Here is a 23,504-nt window from a genome sequence, read left to right on the forward strand (position 1 = left end):
GACAGCAGGACAATTATAATGATTGGAGTTAAAATATAGCAGAATTATGTTTTAGGAATGTTAACAAAATTAGACATATTGCAGAATGTGCTATTAAAGTATAAAACAACTCAGAATGTCATATGTTGTTATGGAGATTGGGTCTTCAATATCTTGAGGCCAAAGTAGTACATCTAAATTAGACAAGCATGACGGGATAGAGCATTACATGGAAAAGCTACACCCTGCACATGGAAACGATGTAATATAGTTTACTGACACACTTCACTTCACCTCACTTGTATTATGATTTCTCAAAAAAGAAATATTTGCAAATAAATACAATTAGCTAGTGCCATCTCCTTTAGGAAGGTACTGACAATAATGTTATGTGGAATGATACTATGTCTGATCAATTGTATCCGCTTCTCTATTAATTATTTCAGTTACTCATTTAACTACATGATATCGTGTTTCATTTATCATTTTATCATAAATATAAATTCTGACCTTAAAATTGATGACACAAATGGCCGAATTCAATAAACAAGCAGGTCAAAAGAAAAATCGTCAAGGTCTGTTTATGATTGTAATACACTCTTGCATGCAATATTTAAACAGGGACGAGCTAATGACTCTAACTGCAACTCATAGTCACTGTCTAACACTGGCCATTTAATTATTCTGTTAACGGAACGAGTGATTTTGTGGATAAGAAGGTGTGATATTTTCTCAGCACATCAGTGTACTGAATTTAGGTAAAATATTTAAGTCCAATGTATTGTGTACTTTCTCACGGAATGATTTAGAATAATATTTAAATCAAATAATAAATATATTGATATACATGAAGAACCTGATTAAACGTAGAAAGAAACGAAAGTTAATCAAAAGGCAAATTTTGGACACAAATACTGAAATATGCCTGGCACTATAATTTTTTTTCGTTTGCTCTTGTCCAGCATATATATATATATATATATATATATATATATATATATATATATATATATATATATATATATATATATATACTTTCAATTCGAAATTACGGAGCAGATTAGGTACTTCAACGCTTTTATGTAGATGCTGATACTTCTTAGAAACTGCGAAGTTAAACACAAAATGTATGGTAACCCACAAGTTAGATAAAAGGTGTCTTTTCCAGCATATAATTTTCAATCAGTTTTCTAAAGAATCAGTCTTCTTCATGCTTTCTGTCTGGTACCTGGCACACTTATATGAATAAAATGATAATTCTATAGGTGCAATAAATGATAATTATTCAGGGAGCAGCAGGAAGGGTCTACAGACCAGGGTCGCCGTCCAAATTGGAGCCTCCTACGAGAAATTGTTTCGTAGAAGCCTTTATTTTCACTTTTGAGGCCTTCTACGGGGTGTTATTTTCATGATTTTCAGACCACACCACGCGAGACCTGCCATGTAGTGTCATTTTATCTGCATATCGTGTGGGTGAAACAAAAATTTAACTGAATTAAAATTACTTGAAATAAATAATGAACGTTGGAGAACCATATTCCGCTAGAATAGCACGAGAAAAACTGGCCGTGTTAAAGACGTATATTCCTGTGAGGCAATCTCTTAAGAGAAAAATTCGAGCATACGAAGATAGTAAACGTGGATTTGACGAATTATCTTCGGAATTTCTCAAGCCCGTTACCGAAACGACCGAGCGAGTATTACTCGGTGATGTTAAAGACCCTGAAGTGAGAAAACGTGGAATCCTTTCCGTGCTAAAGAAAATTGAAGAACAAACTGCGCCGGTACCTAGACCGGTAGCTGCTGAGATGGCTACGCAAGCAACAGCGGAGGAAGAAGAAGGAGCCGTCGATGGAATTTCTGGGCCCGATAAATTTACCGAAGAAACTGTCGATCGTATAAAGGCGATGAAACCGGCCGAGATAGTTAAATTCACCGTAGAAAATTTCGATATCAATCGGCGAAGAAAGGTCATGAAACCCGAACATGCCGAAGGTGTATCTCGCGAGACGTGGGTTAGATGGATATATTATACGTATAAAAATATCAAATCGGTCAAGGGTGATGACCCTGATTATGTTATGTTTGTTGACTTGGTTAATAAATATGTGTCGCAAAGAACGTTACCGCCTCCACTCAAGGGTCCCCCCGTGCAAGAAAAGATATCAGATGAACCCGAAAAAAAGGCATCCCAGATTTTTCCTCATGAGTTTTTTAATGAAGTATATCTCGAATATCTCGAAGATGAATATAATTTGGTCAGCGTTGCAGCGTCGGGTTTTAGTGTTCAGGAAAAATTTTTAAAGCCAGAATATGTTGATAAAATAACCAGAGAGAACTGGGTTCCTGTGGTTTATTTTGCCTCCAAGAGAAAACCCGTCAATCTCGTCGATCGGGATTATAAAATTTTTGAAGAAAAAATCCATCAAATGATGACGACGGAAGAAAGACCCCAGTTATTGAAGGAGGATGAGGAGGAAGAGATCAAGAAGTTACAAGAGGATGAACAACGTGAAAGAGAATACAAGGATATTCCACCAGAACAATCAACCTTTATGAACGGTATGGAACCCAAAAATATGTTTCTGAAAAAGACGTTAGATACTTTGAATGATATACGAAAAGTGCATAATTTGGCCATTTATGGATACGATAGAAAAGACACTCACCTAAAGAGGAATGTTCATATAACATCAATTCATGACTGGATCCCTGCTGTATACTTCGCGTATATGGAAAAACCCATCAATTTCGATGATGAGGGTTACAATAATTTTAGAAAATATGTTATCCACGAACGAACCAAAATTGAGGAAGCTAGAAAGGCATATTCATCTCCAGAAGCCACTGGCAGCGGTTATGGTACAATCTGCCCAGATAGCGTCGTCAACGACGTATCTCGATTGGAGGTACTTATCGGAGGAAGACGGGCTGGAAATAACTCGCGTGAAATAATTAACGAAGCGACGGATATTTGTCAACGATTACTTCGCGGTGGTATTATGAACGTTCATGAATATAGGGAACTCGTCGATGAACTAATCGATTAGACCGTGGTAAATAGATAATGATAGTTCACAAATATCAACGTAGACCGACTCAGGTTCACGTGGTGAATTCTCGATTACCCGTATATAAATACGTTCATGGTAACGGATTTGGTGATATTGTTACGAGTCTCATCACACGAGTCGCTCCTAAAGTCGGACCTGTCGCTAAGCAACTTGGAATGAAGGCCATAGGAAAAATTGGTGAGACCGCCCTCTCTAAAGTTGGCGATTTGGCTAGTAAGGGATTTGAGTTTGTTAGAAGTAAAATCTCAAATTTATTAGGCTGGGGCAAGAAAAAACAACCACCTGCGCCGGTTGTGTTACCTAGCACGGACGTGATGCCTAGCGATATCAGCAGGATAATAAACGGCGCCGCAAATAAGAAATTAACGGAATTAGTTAACAAAGAAATTGCTAATACGAGTTTTATGTCAGGTAGCGGTCTTCGTTTTAGACGATGATCTTTATAATAATGTTTTCACGAGCATCTAACGAGGCATTCGACATGGACGAACCCGTGAGTAGGGACACCTCGGTGCGTGATTATCAGTTTTATTCGTACGACACGGTGACACCAAATGCAATTGGTCGTGTTGAAATTCAGGTTCATGATACAACAAGGTATTTTCTTCCGTCTGAGGCATTTATCGAATTTACCGGTGAGATTATAAAAACTGACAATACCCTATACGATAATGATTTTGAAATCGGATTTGTCAATAACGGTATTATGGCGTTATTTAGTGGTGCAAAATATTTGATTGATGGAAGAGAAATCGAGACAATTAATAATAATGTCGATTTGGCCACGACAATTATTGGCCTAGCAAGATATTCCGACGATTTTACCAGATCGGCCGGCCCTAGTATGATGTTTGCCAAGGATAATTCCAATCATCCGGAAAATATTCATCTCGTTAAAAGACAAACAAAACCGTCGCAGGTGGTAACGTTGATGCCGCCGTCGAGCCAGTTGTTGCCGATATCAACGAAAATTATAACCTCGGATTTGCCACGCGAAAGGCGATGCTAGAAGGTCAACGTAGAAGCTTTTCCTGCGCGATTCCATTATCGCATATATTTAAATTTTGTAGACATTTTAGGAAGGTAATTTTGGGGGCAAAACACACAATCGATTTTACCAGAAAAGATAACAGCGATGATGCTATCTGGCGAGTAGGTGGTGCTGGCGATGTTGGTAAGGTAGTGTTAACCAAATTCACCTTATAGATGCCAGCGATAACTCCATCAATATTTGAGGATCAAAAATTAATAACATTCATGGAACAAGGTGGCAAATCGATTATGTCATGGTTGACAACCACCACTGACAACATCGACGTAAATATCAACGGTAATTTTACTTGGCGTATTGCCTCACAGCAGGGTGTCTCTGCACCAAGACATATATTTATTGCTATCCAAAACGCAAATAGATATCATCAAAATAATAGTCATATGATATTTGATAAAGTTGAAGCAACACAGGTATCATTAAGAATAAACGGGCAACAAGAACCGACCGAGGAGATTTTGATGAATTTTGCGACTTACTCGACAGCTCGTGCGTATCATCGCATATTAAGCTTCATGGGAAGGGATCAAAATATCGATACCGGATTGCAAATATCACAGAAGGATTTCAACACGCTTTATCCGATTTATTATTTTTCACTGGAACATCTTGATTTACTAAAACAAGATGTCGTCGATATTCATTTTAAGGCCAGAATTAACACAGGCGGAGCTAATCACAGGGCGTACGCGGTGATACTCAGCGATAGAACGATGATTCTAGAGGGGGTCAGCGGTCGAATGCGAGTAATTGACGCACCGGTGGAGAAAATGTAATTTAGATCAACGAATCAATATAATGCCATACGATCATGTTAGTGTTACCCTGACACCGGGTCAATCAAAAAGACTCCAATCGTCGATGACGAAAAAATGTGGAGTAAAATTAACGTTAAAAAACAATCAACTTCACGGTGAGCCAAATAAATTATCGTTAACTAAATCTCAGCACGGACGTTTTACCAACGCTAAATCGGCGAATTCGGGCATCCAAATTAGCCTTAGTCCTGGCGCCATCGCTGATATGATTAAAACCGGTGGAATTTTTCCATTTATTCCCTTATTAGCCGCCGCTGCTCCGATCATAGCGAAAGGTGTACTAGGTGCCGCGGCAGGGTTTGGAGCCAAAAAATATTAGAAAAAATAACAGGGGGGCAATATAATAAAGGAAAAAAGAGGGGCGGATTTCTCCCATTCGTGCCATGGGGGTTGACCTCAAAATTGATGAGTGGAAGCGGATTAAAAAAAAAGGGGCGGGAATATTTCAGCGGGCAAGTTACCCCGGGTGTTAAGGTTACCACGAATAAGGGAAGCATTCATAAATCGGGGGGTTCTACCGGCGTTATTGGACAAAATTCTCGAAAAGCAGGGAAACGGCCTGAGATTACCGGGAACATACCTAGGACGCGGTCTAAGGTTAGCATGATTCCGATGTCGAATTTAGATTTATCTAGCGAGGCAACTCGCAGAAAGATAAAGTTTTTCACAGGCGTATTTATGCGAGATCAACTTCCCGACAAACCAAACGCAAATGAAATAAATCTCGACTCAAATACCGGCCCTGGAACACATTGGGTTGCTTATGAAATAAATCCGCGCGAGGTTATTTATTTTGATTCATACGGATTAGCGCCACCTCGAGAATTTCTCAAATACACATCAAAATTAAAAATTCCGGTTTGGTACTCAACATTACCGACGAAAACACTAACCGATCCACCGATATGTGGACCGGAATCACTTAACGTTCCTGAGGCAATTTCACGCACAAAAAATCCGTATCATAAAACCGCACTTGAATATACGTCAAATAAATATGGTTGACATTTACGGACGATCACTCTACAGAGTAAAAAAATCCGACACATCAGATATCGATCTATCCAAATAAGCAACTAAAAACGACCTTAATAATCTCCTGTCGATAACAGGCATAGACGCTAACGATGTCGCTATCTTTCAAGATCAACATGGAAAATTACGAACCAGTAATGTCAAAATAGGCGATATAATCAAGCGAGTTGAATATGACGCGCACGTGAACGAATTTAACGCCATCAAGAAAGTTAGCGAGGACGTTACTGCGCTGAACACATTAGTACGCAACAAAGTTGATACGTCGAAAATTGACGAGATTAACACAAAAATAAATGAAATTAACACAAAAATCTCCGAAATAAAAATCTCCGATGAAATAAATGTATTAATACTTGAAATTAATGCAAAAATAGCTGAGATTAAAAAGTCAGCAGATTTATTTACTGGAGTCAGCGTATTTATTCCCGGGATTATAAATAAGACGAGCTTAGTTAAAATCCCACCAGCAACAACGCCGGATCAGATTATAAACCTAACGTTCACGACAATGTCGGGATTGGGAACATGGACGCCAGAAAATAATACATTCACGTACAAGGCAACAATCACGGGTCTGTATCAAATATACGTATTATCCAAGGTGAGATTTAGAATCATATCTAAGAGATATAAATGGCGTCACGCCACAGATAGATATCTCGGATTTTTGAATATTCCACTAGAAAATGGCGTCGAAGAGGAACTTGAATTGGAGTCGTTTGATCGTACAACAACAACACCGGCCGAATATTGGTGGTGCGCTGAATTTATCGCTGAAATTCCCTCATCATTTAGTTCGACAGGAAATTAATAATGTCCGATTATAGATATAATCAAGCGCGATCATGGCAGGATTCGCTAAAATTATCCGTAGATACATTTTCGGCAAAGGTAAAAAAATATCACCGCAGATTAATCGCTATCGACGTAGCTGTTTACACGGCAAGCGCAATTATCGCCGGCGTTGGAGTGATATTATCCGCGGTAACAATGATAGCTCCGGTCGTCGTAACTATCGCTGTTTCTGAGTCAACGGCAATAGCTGGTGTTGCTAGTATCATCGCAAAAAAATTATCCTCGTGTACGAATGTGAAATTAACCTCGTATGTGAATAAGCTAAATATCGCAACGATCGCGTATTCAAAATTATCGTTGTTGCTTTCTGAGAGTCTCAATGATGGAGTTATATCTGATTACGAATTCTCATTAATGTTAAAGGTTGTCGATGTTAATAATGTCGGAGTTATCGCAGATTGTAGCAAATACAACCCCGCCAGCGATGTCAATGATATCGGCGAGCTCGACTAAGCCAGAGTTTAGCATCAATTTTCCAACACCAATACCTGTCGACGAGATTGCGTTATCACAATTGTGTGTTTATTATAGCTGGCCTAATATTAGATCAGAGTCATTTGGACAATTATTGTCGAATAATATGTTAGTTTTCGCTAATAAGAATAAACCCAGTACCGATGGTACTAGTACCGACACTCTCGACTGGATCACGGTTGGTTTACCGACAGGTAGTTATCAAATTGAGCAAATTAACGATGAACTCACCTACAGAATTAAAAACTTAACCGGCGATTCCGAACCCGCAATAAAAATATCCGTACACGAACCAACATTAACGTCAATTATTGAGATAAAATCACCGTATATTGTTGATATTCATAAATCTTCGATCAGATCCGTGTTAGGTTGGCCTGAAAAAATGCCACCGCCCCAACCGGATCAACCAGAGCCTAAAAAATCTGATTACGTCAGCGACAAGGGAAATTATCATGAAATTATCCCAACATACAGGGAGGAATTGGATAAAATGAAAACTTACGATTATGAGGCTACTGTAATACTGGGCGAGGGTGATTACAAGTTCGTTTTTTTATGGTGATGGAGAATTTGATTTAACGGAGATCATCGGCGGGTGGATAACCACATGGGTTGGGGAAATAATGGATTTATATATGTCCGACGTCACCAGATTTTTTGATTACATTAGTCAAGAACATAAGAAGCAATTGCAATTATTAAGGCATTATTTTATAGAATGTATCTTTGATGCATCGGCAACCTCGTGCGATAAAATTATTTCTCGCGTGGAGATATTAAATCAGCTCGCATCCGATATGGAATATATTAATCGACGATTGATTCAGATTTTGGCTGGAAGATACGAAAAACCAAAAAAAGTTGACCCACCAGAGGTGATGATATGGGCGGTGGGAACAAGGTTAGAGGAAGAAAGACAAATACTAAAATATGATCATAAAAAACGAGAGGAAATTAGAAAACACAATTTTATTAATAATTTTATGGATAAATACAAACTGACCGAAGAAACGTTACCAAATTTTAATTTTCCAGGCTACGATGTGCCTAGAATGAAAAAAATCCGTCACCGATGAAATCGATGAGTTATTCGGGCAATTACATCTCTTATGGACGAAGACGCTACCGCCACCGATAGTTCTCAAACACGACAATGATCCATCAGGGCAAGGAAGGCACATTTCACCAGGTATCGTGAATATATCCGATGTTGTCGCGGTTAATCTCCACGCAGATATCGTCGACGGTAGTTACAACGTTGACGCAGATGTATCAGCGCGGATTCAGCAAGGCTACGTCCTATATTCGTTTTCACCAACAACTCCACCAGGGTCTTTGATCGTAAAAGAGCCGGTCAATTTGTTTTATCTGCGATGTCATAATCGATTATTGTCGAGAATCAATTTCAAATTAACAAATCAACATGGAAATTTACTAGATATTCGCGGAGAAACGCTAAGTATCAACATCTGGGTGAAATCGTAGTTCTACCCCGTAAAAAAAAACAAAAAAAATAGATAAAATACGGCAAAATATATATATTTTTCACAAAATGTGCGAATTTGAGTACCAAATACCCCGTCAAAAATAAGAAAAAGTTGATATTTATTTTACAAAATACGAGAAAAATGTGCAAATTACCTCATTTTGACGGGGTAGTTGGTACTCAAAATCAAGAAATTCCTCACTTTGTCAAATTATTTTTATTTTTCATAAATTAATTTTATTTATTAAGATATTAATCTTTATTGAATTTTTTTTAATACTAAAATCAAGGAAAAATGCGCAAATTTCTTATTTTTGAGGGGGTAGTTGGTACTCAAAATCAAGGAAAAATGCGCAAATTTCTTATTTTTGAGGGGGTAGTTGGTACTCAAAATCAACGAAAGTGAGCAATTTCATCGTATTTTAGTAAACAAAATAAAATTTCAATTCTTAATAAATAAAATTTATTTATGAAAAATGAGGATAATTAGACAAAGTGAAGAATTTCTTGATTTTGAGGGGGTATTTGGTAGTCAAAATCAGGTATTTTGTACAATTTTCTAGTATTTTACAAAATAAATATTGACTTTTTCTTATTTTTGACGGGGTAGTTGGTACTCAAAATCAAGAAAATTGAGCGATTTCGTTGTATTTTACTAAAAAAAATAAAATTCAATGAAAATTAATAAAATTCAATGAAGGTGAAGAATTAATTTTCATTTATCAACTTTTTTAGTTGCCTGGCGCGAGTACCAATAATTTTCCTTGATTCATACTCTTCAGATAACTCCGATCTGATCGTCTCAATAGCCGTAGATAATGCAACGAAATCCTTGATTTGTGCCTCTTCGACGGAAGCAAGTGATTGATACATCGCTGACTGAATGTTCTTTATAAACTTATATTCTGATGGTAGGACGTATCTATGATCGATTTTATTCTGAGCAAGAATTTCGTATTCGGACATAATTTTATCCGTGTCGAGATTTTCATGTAAATTTATGTTTTTATTCTTCAAATCCTCGATAGCGTCGATCATAATCGTGATATTTTCTTCGTTCATTATTGTAATATTATATCTTTAATCGTCAATCACTAAAACGTAGAAGAATTTGATCCACGTATCAAATTTATATGAAAATGTCAAATTAATTATTCCTTCCGCAACATATCGAACCGCCGCTGGGTAAATACCAAAATATTTGCCCGCGGATGTCATTGACTTGAAAACGATTTCTTCGCCGGTATGTAGATTTATTGACTTAACAGCCTTGGGAAATTTTGAGTATCTACCGGTGTTACCACGCAAATTATGTTCACTTTGAGTTATAGCTCTAAGATTAGATAGTTCATTGTTTAGTTTATTTCCATCAATATGGTCGATCACAAGTCCATCCTTGATGAGTTCGTAAAAACATTCGTGAATGAAGCGATGGTTAAGATAACGTGTTTTCTCCCTATTAACCGTAAACTGGAGATAACCAGCATTAGTAATATTACCAACGTGATTTTTTGTCTTTATACATCTGACGATACCATCCTGGGACGCTTCGTAGCCGCTAATTGTTGGGTGAGACTTGAATATTGGATTCATATATGATATTTCCTTTATCTAAATCGTTATTTGTCTGAAATCTATTAATATAGTCTCCTTCGCAGGTTATCACGTCATTGGTAGATTTTTTATCATAATGTCGTTTTAACTCTCAATAGCGTTTTCCGCCACACTTTAGGCATAATTGAGTCTTTCCTCGCGTTCCAACTTGACATTTTATGCAACGTTGTGGTCCTGAACTTCCTCGTCGAATGGACTGCATGTGAGCTCCGCAATATTCTTTCTTGCATAATTTATCACAATAATTTATTTCACCGATTGGTAGCCATTTACATTGGTTCATTATTACCTAAATATTCGTTCAATATTTAGACAAATATCTGAATATAATATGAAACTATTTGACCTCGACGAAGCCGAATATGAGATTTCCGAAGCCAATCAAGCAAAGAAGGAATTTTTCGAAGATGGAGCGATTCATACATGGTCAACCTGGAAAACAAACACCATTGACAATACGATGACGATTGAGCGGGCCAGGGAAATAATCGATTATATTAAGAAAAATCATCCCAATGAGAAATTTATATTCGGAATAAAATTCATTGTGCAAATGCCGAATGGCGTATGGATTATTCGCGATAAACGAGATCCTATAATCGGAGGGAAAAAAATGTCGTCATCGATGCACATAGCCGGCCGAGATTATTGTTAGGTATCGATAAGCCATATTGTGTTAAGGCATATCCAGTTAGTGCCGTCGTTTATGGAATTTATCCGCTAAATAAACCGGACGTGAAGAAACTACCTCCTATGAAGAAATCATCGGTGATAAATTGCGTCGCTGAGCGTGTGATAGAGCATATGAGGAACTCAAAACGCGGGTCTGGTTTGACCGAATTGAGATTATCGAAGATAAATGTATGGGCGGAGACTGTCGTTGATGGTGCGTCGGTTAACGATGTTGCTGCGTTATCAAAAAAATTAAAGTTTCCCATCGCGGTTAAGACATTATCGGGTGAAATTTTATATGATTCACAGTACAAATCACGCGGATCATCGATAGTAATTGTAGACCATAACTCCCATGCGTGGTCGAGTGCGGTAACGATATTTCCACGGACACGTACGGTTAAATTCCTTCCCCAGGAAAACAATTCCTCGAATATGTTTAAATTTATCAGCGAGTTAAGTAAATCAGATCCGATTTCTGTTTGGTCATTTTCGAGTGAAGATAAATACGACCAATTCGTTCTACCACGAGGTGATATTTACAGAAATAAATCTCTCCATGATTCAATGAGTAAATTAGCGCATAAATACTCGTCAAATCCCGAGCTATTATCGACAAGTTGTTTTACCATTCCATCCGTTGCCGCTCACGCTGCTAGAGAAAGAAACTCATGGAGGCCAACGCGAGGTGAATTTCTCAAAGATATACAAATAAACTGCGTTGAATATGGCCATGGAGGATTATGGAATACTAAATACGATCTCACAAATAATATGATGTCCATTGATATGTCCGCGTGTTATCCGGGGAGTTTCCTAGGATATGGCGACTGTGCTGAATATTTTGCTAAATACGGTCATCCTTGTAATGAAATGACTCGAGTTACAATAAACGGACCGTTACCTGATTACTTGACAGGATTCGCGCGTGTTACATCATTCAAACTCGCGGATAATCTGCATAGAATCTGTTATATTTGGTTTGGTAGGCATTTATCACAACGACGTACGACACATACGGCTTTGTTGAGATATATGCTAGATTCAGCGATGTTAACAAAATTAACGGTCAGTGAAGCGATTATATCATATAAAAAACAAACTACGGTGTGGCTGCCAACAGATTGTGATAACGCCAAAGATATAGGAAGAAAAATAATAGGTAAATTCACTCAGGGTTCCTCAGTTGATCATAAACGACGTCATACCAGATTGTTTATGGACGATGCGGAGTTGGATTTTATAATCGCAGATACAACATCGAGGGGTGTATTTTGTGATAGAGAGAATATTTTCATCGATGAAACAAAATTGGGTACCGTAGTTAGCTATCTCGATGGAGAATCACCTCAATATACGCATTTGAGATCGTCGATGTTGGCCTACGTTAGCATAAATTTACTTTCGATGATAAATAAATTCCCCGATATTGCGGTTCGAGTAGCGACAGATTCATTTTATATCGAGGAAAGGTATTTGAATTTGGTAGAAAAATATCTCACCGAAGATGGTCCATGGGGATCCTGGAGAGCAAAAGATGAAGATATTCTCGATTATTGTAAGGACGCTGACGTTGAAGACTGCGATGAATTTCACCATGGAGAAATCACGGAGGTATCTACCGAAGTTTCCGTAAACGATCCGATTTCTCGGCATAAATTTGTGTACCTGAATGGACCTGGAGGAAGCGGTAAAACAACACGAGCACGAAATTTATTTTCAAATTCTGATATGATTGTGCTAACGCCAACGCATAGATTAGCGCGAGAAATGAAACAACGCGGCGTTAAATCTTGCACGTATCATAGTTACTTCAAATATAACGGTGGTACATGGGATCATATACGGATGGGAGACAAATACATCAATAAGGTAATAATAATCGATGAGGTTTGTACAATAAATCTGCCTACGTTGAAATTATTCCTATCGTGGTTAACTCAAAAAAATACGGCGGTAATAATGTGCGGAGATCACGGTCAACCAAATCCGATAGAGGGAGAATCTCCGCATAAATGGCTCAAGGAATTTGTTGATTATTATGAAGAAGTTGATACCGATTAAGATCCACGGATAAACTATTGACGGAATTTAAAAAATTAATTCGACTACAACCAGATGAAACTCAATGCGCGGTCATGAGAAAAATAATCAACGAGACATCAATGAATGATTTTCTTGAATCGTGGCGTCCCGATCATTTGATCGTGGCTAGCAGAAAAATAATTCACGATGATCTTCAGGCTAAATTATTTAAGTTGCATCGTGAGAAATTTCCAACGCTGAAGGTACCATTATGTTATAGGCCCGCGGATACGAGAAAACAAAACATTGACGTTGATGTTTGTGGAGAGATTAAGAATTTGGTGTTAAATGATATCGTCTATGTTGATATTAATTTCGTCAGTGAAATGTTGAATGCAGAAAAATCTCCATGGAAATTAGGTTATGCAACAACGATTCATTCTTCTCAAGGATAAACCATAGAAGGTCGTGTTTGGATCGTCGATGATAGACTAATGTGGTCAAATTTGGTTTATTTAGCCGTATCTAGAGTTAGAAAGTTGGACCAGTTAGGACGAATTTTACTTAAGTGACTTTGGTGGAAACTGCGTATCAGCGGGGATTATTTGTAATTCCTCTCGTGTAAATCCGCGTTGAGGAGCAAGTGAATCTAACGTGTACATAGCCGGACTTCCGATGATCTTATAACGGACGATATTTTATGCGAAGTAACGCTCCAATTTGGATCCGTTGCTCTTTTTCTGCCACCTTCAGCCTCGCCTTGTTTATATAAATATCTAACTATGAGGTTGCCCAATACAGGTTGTATCGAAAAATCTCGCTTCGTTGGCATAGTCGTTTTTGTAATCGCCATCGCTGGCCTCATCGCGATTGGTCGGGTTATTTCGTTATTTATCGCATTAATCACGCCTAGTAATCTCGATACCCATTCGTGAGATCGTTCATCGCTGATAAATTCTCGCGCATATTGATATCCAAATAATCGCTCGGCTAGTGTTTTGTTAAATCGTTCAACTATTGCCTGATCTCGATGAATCCCCGCGCGACCACGTCGAATATTAACGTTGTTGGATTTCATAAGCGACAATACCGCACCAATGAACTCCCTACCAGGATCAACCTGAAGTAAATTTGGCCATGTTAATGGAGATCTCGCGTAGATGTTACTAAATGCATTAGCGACTTCGCTGGCCGTTTTAGTTAATAATTGTTCCGCTTCTTTGTATCTGCTAGCGATATCGACGACCGTTAACACGTATTTGTATGTTTTTCCGAGAGTTGCGGCAATGTCACCTCCGTAGTTTTTTTTTAGTAAATCCAAATTTCTTTGTGCCACATTTGACACATGTTCCTGTAATCGCATCTGTATTGTTGCGTGTTTTAACCTCGGACAGGTTCTCCGTCTGTGTGCGTGTATGACATTTTACACAATATAGATCCATAATATATTATAGCCATGGATGTAATTGATTTTTCGGCCACAAAAAAACGCGAACAAATAAAACATCACGCGGTATTACCAAATTCGATAAGAATGATAATAATTGGCCCATCCGGATCGGGTAAAACACAATTATTGTTAAATTTGATAATGAGATGGCTAAAATGGGACAAGTTATATTTGGTTGCACCATCCGTTGACGATCAACGTTGTTATCAGGTTTTAAAAGATTTTAGCGATAATACGTCGGAAATCAGCGAAAATATTATAGAGTTCATAACAGATATCGATGAAGCGCCATCCGTTGACGATCTCGATGGAGAAAAGAATAACCTGGTCGTGTACGACGATGTGATGTTGGACAAACAGGCCAATCCGGCTAGAATATTCTCTCGAGGCCGACATAAAAACACCGACGTCATTTATGTTACTCAACGATATACGCAAATACCAAAGGTGATCAGGGATAATTGCAACGTTTTTGGCGGTATTCAACGGCGTAGATACGCACACGTTAAGCAATATTCATCAAACGTAGTGCAACGGCGACATGGATATAAATGCATTCAAGACTTTGTTTAGTCGTGCGCAGGCAACTCCACACGGATTTATTACGATAAATTTGCACGATCCACGATGTAGATATCGAATCGGACTTGATAAAATATTTTAAATTTTGTTTCACCCACACGATATGCAGATAACATGGTAGGTCTCGCGTGATGTGGTCTGAAAATGACGAAAATAACACCCCGTAGAAAGCCTAAAAAGTGAAAATAAAAGCTTCTACGAAACAACTTGGACGGCGACCGACCCTTCCTGGGTGTTTTTCATGTATGTCCGATTGCATGTGGTCTGAAAATGACGAAAATAACACCCCGTAGAAGGCCTCAAAAGTGAAAATAAAGGCTTCTACGAAACAATTTCTCGTAGGAGGCTCCAATTTGGACGGCGACCCTGGTCTGTAGACCCTTCCTGCTGCTTTCAGGGAACAAATAAATAACAGACATATCATCCCGATGGTCAGTTTGAAGTAGTTCGCAAACTTGAATTATTTTTTTTATTTTTTTTTTTTTGCTCTCAAAAGATCGGTTCAAATAACTCTGACAGGTTCCAGTTTTGTACCTCTGCATTCAATTTTTTCAACAAAAAAAAATATTTCAACACATACATTCAACAAATAGAAACTAGACCTCACATTAAATAGTACTCAGCTTCCTCCACCAGGGGCTTGAGCAGAACCTCCGTATATTAAGCTACAATTATTACTTGTGGATATGTGAAAAGTAGGTAAAGAGATATTGTTTACTCTGTAAAATGGATGACCTTAGATACATACCTTTGTGATCATGTACCTGGGTGAGCCTTACTACGACTTTATTTTAGCCAATCAGTAAATACTTGTGTATAAGGAGCTCAACAGATACTTTGAACTTCTGATAAATTGGCGGGTGTAAGGTGAATTCGTTTACATTTGCAACATGTACAGTTGAGAGAAGGTTGGTATACCTCTAATTTACTTTCATGTACTGTGGTCGAAATGTCTTTGGATACTGTACTTGTGGAAATTAAACATGATCTAAGCACACAGCTAACTAAAATGACTGCTCCCTTGTGCTCAATAACTCAGCCTGAATTAGTCTAAAGAACAATATCTTTAGCAGTTATTTAAAGAGTAGATAAGACAATCTGAAAGTGCAATGAATGAGTTACCAATATATAAAATGTAAAAAAACAGAGTTATCGGCTTCTTTTAAATTTACCACTGAAATCCAGGAAGTGGAAATGACCAAGCGAAACTAGCAATTTTTTTTAGTCTGAAGTAAGGCCAAGCTGTATACACTATATCCATATTACACCCATCAATCATACACCAGAATAAAGGGACTTAAAAGTTCTTTGTACAATATCGAAGATATACAAGGTATTTTTGAATAGCCAGTGTCGCCAGTGACGAGAAAAAGAAAAACGCTTTTCCTTATAAATCTAACCATAATCACATCTTTGAAATTCTTCAGCGCAATGGCCGCCACGGCCGGGAAACTGGGCCACTGAATACAAAGTCACATTGGGCTTTCATTTCGCATAAATTAATTAAAAGTCGCGGGTGGAAACCGGTGTTCAACGTATGATCTTAAATATGAACCGAGGAAACAAAGGAAACACGAAGCCAGATATTTGACACATTACATTCCTTGAAAACATTCCTTGCCTTGTTATTATTTGCACTTCGCTATATACGCCCTATTCAAGAAAAATATTTTCCTAAAATGCATTGAAATTTTTAAGGACACACACACACACACACACACACACACACAGAGACATATATATATATATATATATATATATATATATATATATATATATATATATATATATATATATATATATATGAATGAATGATGCAATAATATATTTTGCGATGAAGAAGAGTGGAATTAGAAACAGGTAAGTTGAGATCTTACCCAGCATTATTTTGATCTAGGGTTATACAATGTGGATCCCCGACACAAGAGCAGATCGATGTCTCCTTGTCTTTTGCTACAACCTTTTTAGTTTATATATATATATATATATATATATATATATATATATATATATATATATATATATATATATATATATATATATATATATATATATATATATATATATATATATATATATATATATATATATATATATATATATATATATATATATATATATATATATATATATATATATATATATATATGCGAAGAAAACGTAACTAAGACAAAATATGTTGATTGTACCACCTATTTGAATTTCTGTACAAAGATGTATCAACGGTCAATTATGATCTTGAATTATAAAGAAAAATTAATTTATCGTTTTCTTGGATTATCTTTCTGTACTTGTGCTTCCAGCACAAAAATGTGTAACGCCAATTTTGAGATATTTTATGCATTGTTTTTTAAGTATGGAGCTATAATACTGTGAAAGAAAATTAAGACCGCTGTCGCTCATGATTGCAAAACTCTAATGCAATAATGTCTAGAAATTTTTACTGGCTTTTATATACTAACTCTGATCGACATTACACATTTCCATCGCATGTAAAATAATCCTTAAAATAACTAATCAGAGAAATATAAAAGAAGCATATTACTGAGACATTATATGCTGAAATAGCAACTCTTATTCGATCTTGGAGGAAGTGAAGAAGAGATAGATGCAGATATTGAGACATTTACCGGTAGGTATGGAATCTGGTAGTTGTTCCAGATATCCGGAACATCTACAGAAAATAGTGGATTGAAGTGCAGCATCACATTTTGGTCGCCATCATTCTTGAAGTCTCTTTGGGCCAGAACATTAAAGTGGACTACCGCCTGATTGGTGGCAGAATTCCAGTCAGAAGGCCTCATGGTCTGCGTACAACTGCTTGTACTCACAGTTTGATCTAATGGGGAAAAAATTCTTTCTTTATCTTGTATTAGATGAACTGTTGATACAGTTTGATCGAATGGATTCAGCATTTTATAAGCGAAACTCAACCACACGCTAGCGATAGAAGCTTTAGTGGAACCGTCGTGACCTCTCGTGCTGAGAGCCATTTAGGTAATACGTGAATGCAAAGAATAGTATTTGAAACCTATACCCCTAGCGGTTTGCAAATGGTGATGCCGGAATTACATATAGTCTTGCATTTTACGCAGTCGCCATTAGTGAAAATAGCTGAATAATAAAAGCAAGTTGATGTAGCGCCCAGCACAAATTATTTAGTCAGTGGTCTTTTGTGTGTTTTTTTTTTTTTCTTTTTTTTTTTGGTGATGTTGATTATTAGAAAGGCTAGCAAGACATTGTGCTCGTTTCATGCATTGATAAATTAATAAATAGTGATACTGGCACTTTATTTCACTAACATAGAGCCTGTACGAGATATTTTGTATTACATCGTTTCCTCTTTTTCTTCTTCCAAGGAACAGTGTGCACTAACTAAACTGTCTATTGTACACCGTGTGCGCTTGGAGTTTAGTGAATTAGAGTGGTTTCAGAACATCTTATACAGTGCATTTAAACTGAGGAATAGCATCTCCATGAGGTCCTGAGACATCCGTAATTACATACGTGTCAGGAAGCTTCTTTCGCTCTTAGGTTTTAATACTTTTATGGTGTGTGTGTGTGTGTGTGTGTGTGTGTGTGTGTGTGTGTTAAACACTGTCTTATTTCTTGCTTGCAAATTATACACAGGTTAGAAGCCTAATGAACCAAAACATCAGTCAATGAACCTCGCGACAATTAGAGTGGATGGGGTGATATCTATTTAAATATTGATCTGGTAATTCTTGAAATTTCGCGTCCTTGTAATCGATCAACAATTTTTTGAAGTTTCCTAAATCAACTTATGTTACAGTAGTTTAATTATAACAAGAGAAAGAACCTGTGTTAGGCTGTGTAATGCATTGAAGTGCTGAGAGTCAATATGCCTAATGCGGGCACTGCATGCTCCATCCCCATCAAACCACAAGCAAAAATGAAGCCCTAGATATATATTCTGTTCACGTAGTCGACCTGATGAAGCGCCTTAAATTAGAAATCAAATATATATATATATATATATAATTGCAAACGATGCAACGTACGATTGTTATTATCCAAATAAATCTCCATTTTACACGAGGACTTGTCTGGTGTTGCACAAACAATAGGAATGGTGGATACGAGCTTTACGTCTTTTTCGGAATCGTTTTCTCCCACCACGAGACGGGCTGGCTCAATCTACAAAATTCACGAAGAAGGCAAATAATCTGCCTTAATAGGTTGAGTTAAGTGAGGGAAATGATAGTATGAATCATAGAGTAGTCGTTAAAATCTGACAAATATGTAAACGGAGACGTAAGCACAAATAGTACATCACTTATGTTTATTACAATTAGAATGTGCTACTATTTCAGTTTTTTATTATAGATATTCCTAGTACTTATAGGTTACTTCAATTAAATGGGAAATTATGAACAAGTTTCATTTGGATTAATATTCCAGGACCTATGGAAGTGAAGTTTTCGTCCGAGAAAACAAATTCATGTTTTCCCATACAAATGCAGTAACCTTTCATTATACACTCATTTTTTTATTGTAACAAAGGCTTAATTACAAAAATACACTACAGGAAACAAAGCAATTGAATTTAAGCTGAATTTAAAAATAAATACACAACCGAACCGTAGATTCATCAATACACAAAATGATATTAATGTTCACAAAGCTACGCCCAGCGACATCTGAACTTCGTCGCTCACTCGACAGTAGTTTCAGAAAGAATTGTCGTTTTGGTCCACTTGAAATTAAAATTTATTGTCATATTGTGGATGAATGGTCATGGATTTTGTTTCCATGTTGATCCAACTCAATTCTGCTTTTCTGATTATGATGAACTGGATTACTGGTTCAATTCAGTGCAATAATGGGAATGGATTTCAGCTGAAACTGTAGTCGAAATTCCAGTACAGTTTCTGTGTATCCAGTTTTGCAGAACATGTTTCTTTGAACGTTTCATTTCTGACTCAGTGAACTTGTCCGCATCGTTAACTTCATGATCTAAAACCTTCAACTGAACGATGCAACTTGCTTAGTTCGTTCACAAATAAATCCAATCAACCAAAACCTAAAGCGTATACTACACAAATGTAAAATACTGCACGACTCTGACAATGTAAAGATAACGGAGACAACAATGAGCATATGCTGATCTGTATTATATTGCATATACATATAAACACAGTCATCTAATCTAGTGATATTGATGACCTTTCGTTCCATATATCATAATTGTTTGCAAATCATTGCTTTATAAACTTATGGTTATTCATGGATACAGATATATGTTTCTGGATTCATACTGTTACCATACGGCTAATCAACCTTTCAAACGCATCCCATTGTCCCAAAACAGAAAATTGTCCCTCCAAAAAAAAAGCTATTTTCATGGAGGAAAGTACAAAATCTTAAATAACTTTATAATTAGGTTAACTAACTACCAATTTCTTGTCATTTCATTTCCATGTAATATGAAGCCAGTTTGAAAGTAATTTATATTTAGGACATGATGTGCAATTTTCAAAACAAATGCTTGTTTTATTAAATTAAATTTCCTTGAGAAAAAAATAAAATTAATATCACGCAAAGGCTTTGTGTCTACAAAAAGAAAAAGCAATCATATCAATGAAAATTATCTTAATTGCAAATCGTACACTGGCCGCTTTCTATTAAATTATTCACGTATTAACAAAAATACACTCGAATGTAAAATTTATTGATATTACAATAGTCGCATATCCTTTTGAAAATGATGTTTTAAAATGTTGAAAATATTGACCAAATAATTCTCTTGACGGGTACTGACGATAAAGACTCACATAATAATGATGCCCATTGCTTACGGTGGAAGATTGTGCCATGGTATAAATAAATGTATAAGAAAAGAAGATCCTACAGTGTTAACTTCCAATAATGGTAGATCTCACAATGTTGAGACTGGAAGATCCCGCGGAAAGATTTTGAAATTACTGCGTGATTGTTCAGTTAAACGTTCTCGCAGAGAGATTGGAAAATTACTTAACTTGGAAGAACACATATATTGTTTCCTTTTATAAATTACTTTCCTTTAAAAGTAAAATACCGACACATGATGAAGACAATGACATTTGATATCCACCATTTTTACCCAAGAGTCTATGATTCAAATTGTATTAAATTATCTACCTGTAAAAGCAGCACAAGAGAATCAACAACATATACCTGGTTCGTGGGCACAAATCTACATGCATGTCATGAGATGGAACAGAAAAATGGAATTGAGATCATGGGGTTGAGAACCGGAATAATATGAGAATGTGGCGTTGGTCGCTTTTGTGTGAAATTTCCGACTAATTATGCACAGGGTATGGCCTGTTTGGATCATTCTTGAACTAAACCAGTCAGCCAATACACCAGGTTTCTTTGGATGTCCTATTTTATGTGCTCTGTTTTGCGTTATATGCGATTCCAGTCAGGAATGCCAGAGTAGTTGCAGAGAAAAAAATGTTCCGCAAGATTTTTTGTCTTTTCTTTTGTCAATCTGGTATACGAAAATTAACTATAATATTTTATATTATTGTATGCTGAGTATCATGCTTGTCATGAAGTACAAAACATTTTTTGTGTGACGTATTATAGCATAGCTCAGAATGTTCGACTTCTCACCTGTGAATGCTTGAAAATATGTTTTTGTTCTTATCGGTTGTTTGACTAAACAGTAGCTTTAACATTGCCTTTACGAAATGTCTCTCCAATTTTGAGGTCTACGGAATGTTAAATGGGAACTATTATTTATTAGCTTTAGTTTCATACAACAGTGGTCATGGACCAACACGACTGGAATTGGGAAAGTTATCTGGCCTGTCTTTTGTAATAGCTAGTGAACCTGTCTGAATACAATGTTTCTCTCTAATCTGGCAAATATCGAGCGTAACAAGCGTCCTCAAATAGGCATTTATACTCTATTCTACCATCAGACATATAATTTAAGGGTATGGAGTTCGATACACGCGCTGGTCAGCCCGGGTCGGCTGCCTCGTTGTATTCTAAGTAGTACAATAAGGCCAGGTGTGAGATTTCAGAGTTTTTGATAAAGCAGTCGACTTAAGAATTGTCTTGGGAAAAGAACGACGTCTACGTGGTTAAACGTATAGCAAGAAACCATTATATTAGGACGGAAACTTCAAGTCGCTGTTGTTAACCGAGTCACCTGTCAAAAACAGCAAAACGTCCAGCGTATATAGCAAAGGCAACGGAAACAGATGACACCTTCAGTGATCACCGTCACGGGTACGTTAATTAGGGAAAATGCTCTTCGTATAGTGTTACCAGTCTGTGCTCTTAAAGTTTGTAACAGAAAAGAAAGAAAGGCAACAAGCTTTGTAAAATTCATCAAAAACTGTATTTCCCTCGAATACAAAGTGAAAATGAGAAAGGTATTGCGAATTAAATCCCAAAATAATCCTAGAATTGCATACACATGTCCCAATAATAAACGTTCAGAATAAACCTTAGTAGAAATTTAAATTATGTCTAAAGCTAAAAGTGTTGATGTCTATGTAATGATTTGTAAAGCGTTGATATGCCAACATTCTTTTGTTGGATCGCAATAGCATAATCCAAGAATAAATCCTTTTTTGAAATATGAGAATAAATTAAAGTCTATATTTCCAATAATGTTATCAGAGCACTTTTGTGTTTCCAGAGAAGAAATAATTTGAATAGTTGCAAATCAAATACTGTATACACTAATAACTTGAGATTACTGGGATGTTAAAACACAAATGAATACATTTTCCAGTGGCAAGATTATATAGTCCTCTACATTTCCTCAGTTCACATTTAGCATTTTCCAAACTTAAAACTATTACCTGATGGAAAATAACCTTCTATAAACTTCTTAATGGTTAAAAGATAAAATATTCGTTATAATTAGAATGCCAATTGCTGAAATTAAAATATATAACCTGGACTAGGTCATTTACGCCAGGAAAATTGTATGGGGAATTCCAATAATCTAAATCCAGGTCCCAATAAACATGTTTACTTCAATTAAAAATGATCCTCATAGTAAACCCATACAAGTAGAGAATAGTTTAGCTATGTATTAGTTGTTTGCGAAATAAAATAAAAAATCAATAATTTAGGCCACATAGAAAAAAACATGATTTTTGACTAGGTTAAATGAAACATACAAAGTTACATTTCAATAGTATAAAATGAAATTTAAAAAACAAATAAACAACTAACAAACAATTCAAATTAAATATATATGATATAGACAGGAAAAATGTAAGAACAAACAAAAGAAATTGTGAGTGGCTGTTAAACCACGACTTTTCTTTCACTATCTTGTCGTCCAAAATAGGTATAGAATATGTAAGAGTTACTCTTTTAATAAGGGATAAAAAAAAAGTAAATTCGCACA

At 36.5% G+C, this 23,504-nt stretch overlaps 1 protein-coding gene across 1 annotated transcript in view; it reads right to left on the minus strand.

The window, feature by feature from the left end:
- The window catches only part of LOC149774180 (von Willebrand factor D and EGF domain-containing protein-like), a 69,459-nt gene that overhangs the window by 29,111 nt on the left and 16,844 nt on the right, over nt 1-23,504 (minus strand). The window contains exons 7-9 of the mRNA XM_089945684.1: nt 19,144-19,279; nt 17,752-17,960; nt 16,999-17,081 (exon numbers count right to left, since the gene is read on the minus strand). Of these exons, the coding sequence (XP_089801810.1) occupies nt 16,999-17,081; nt 17,752-17,960; nt 19,144-19,279 (428 nt within the window). The remainder of the gene's footprint in view (nt 1-16,998; nt 17,082-17,751; nt 17,961-19,143; nt 19,280-23,504) is intronic.

This window comes from Sinohyriopsis cumingii, unplaced genomic scaffold, assembly GCF_028554795.1.
Source record: "Sinohyriopsis cumingii isolate HCF-2022 unplaced genomic scaffold, ASM2855479v2 utg000400l, whole genome shotgun sequence".
NCBI lineage: Eukaryota > Metazoa > Mollusca > Bivalvia > Unionida > Unionidae > Sinohyriopsis > Sinohyriopsis cumingii.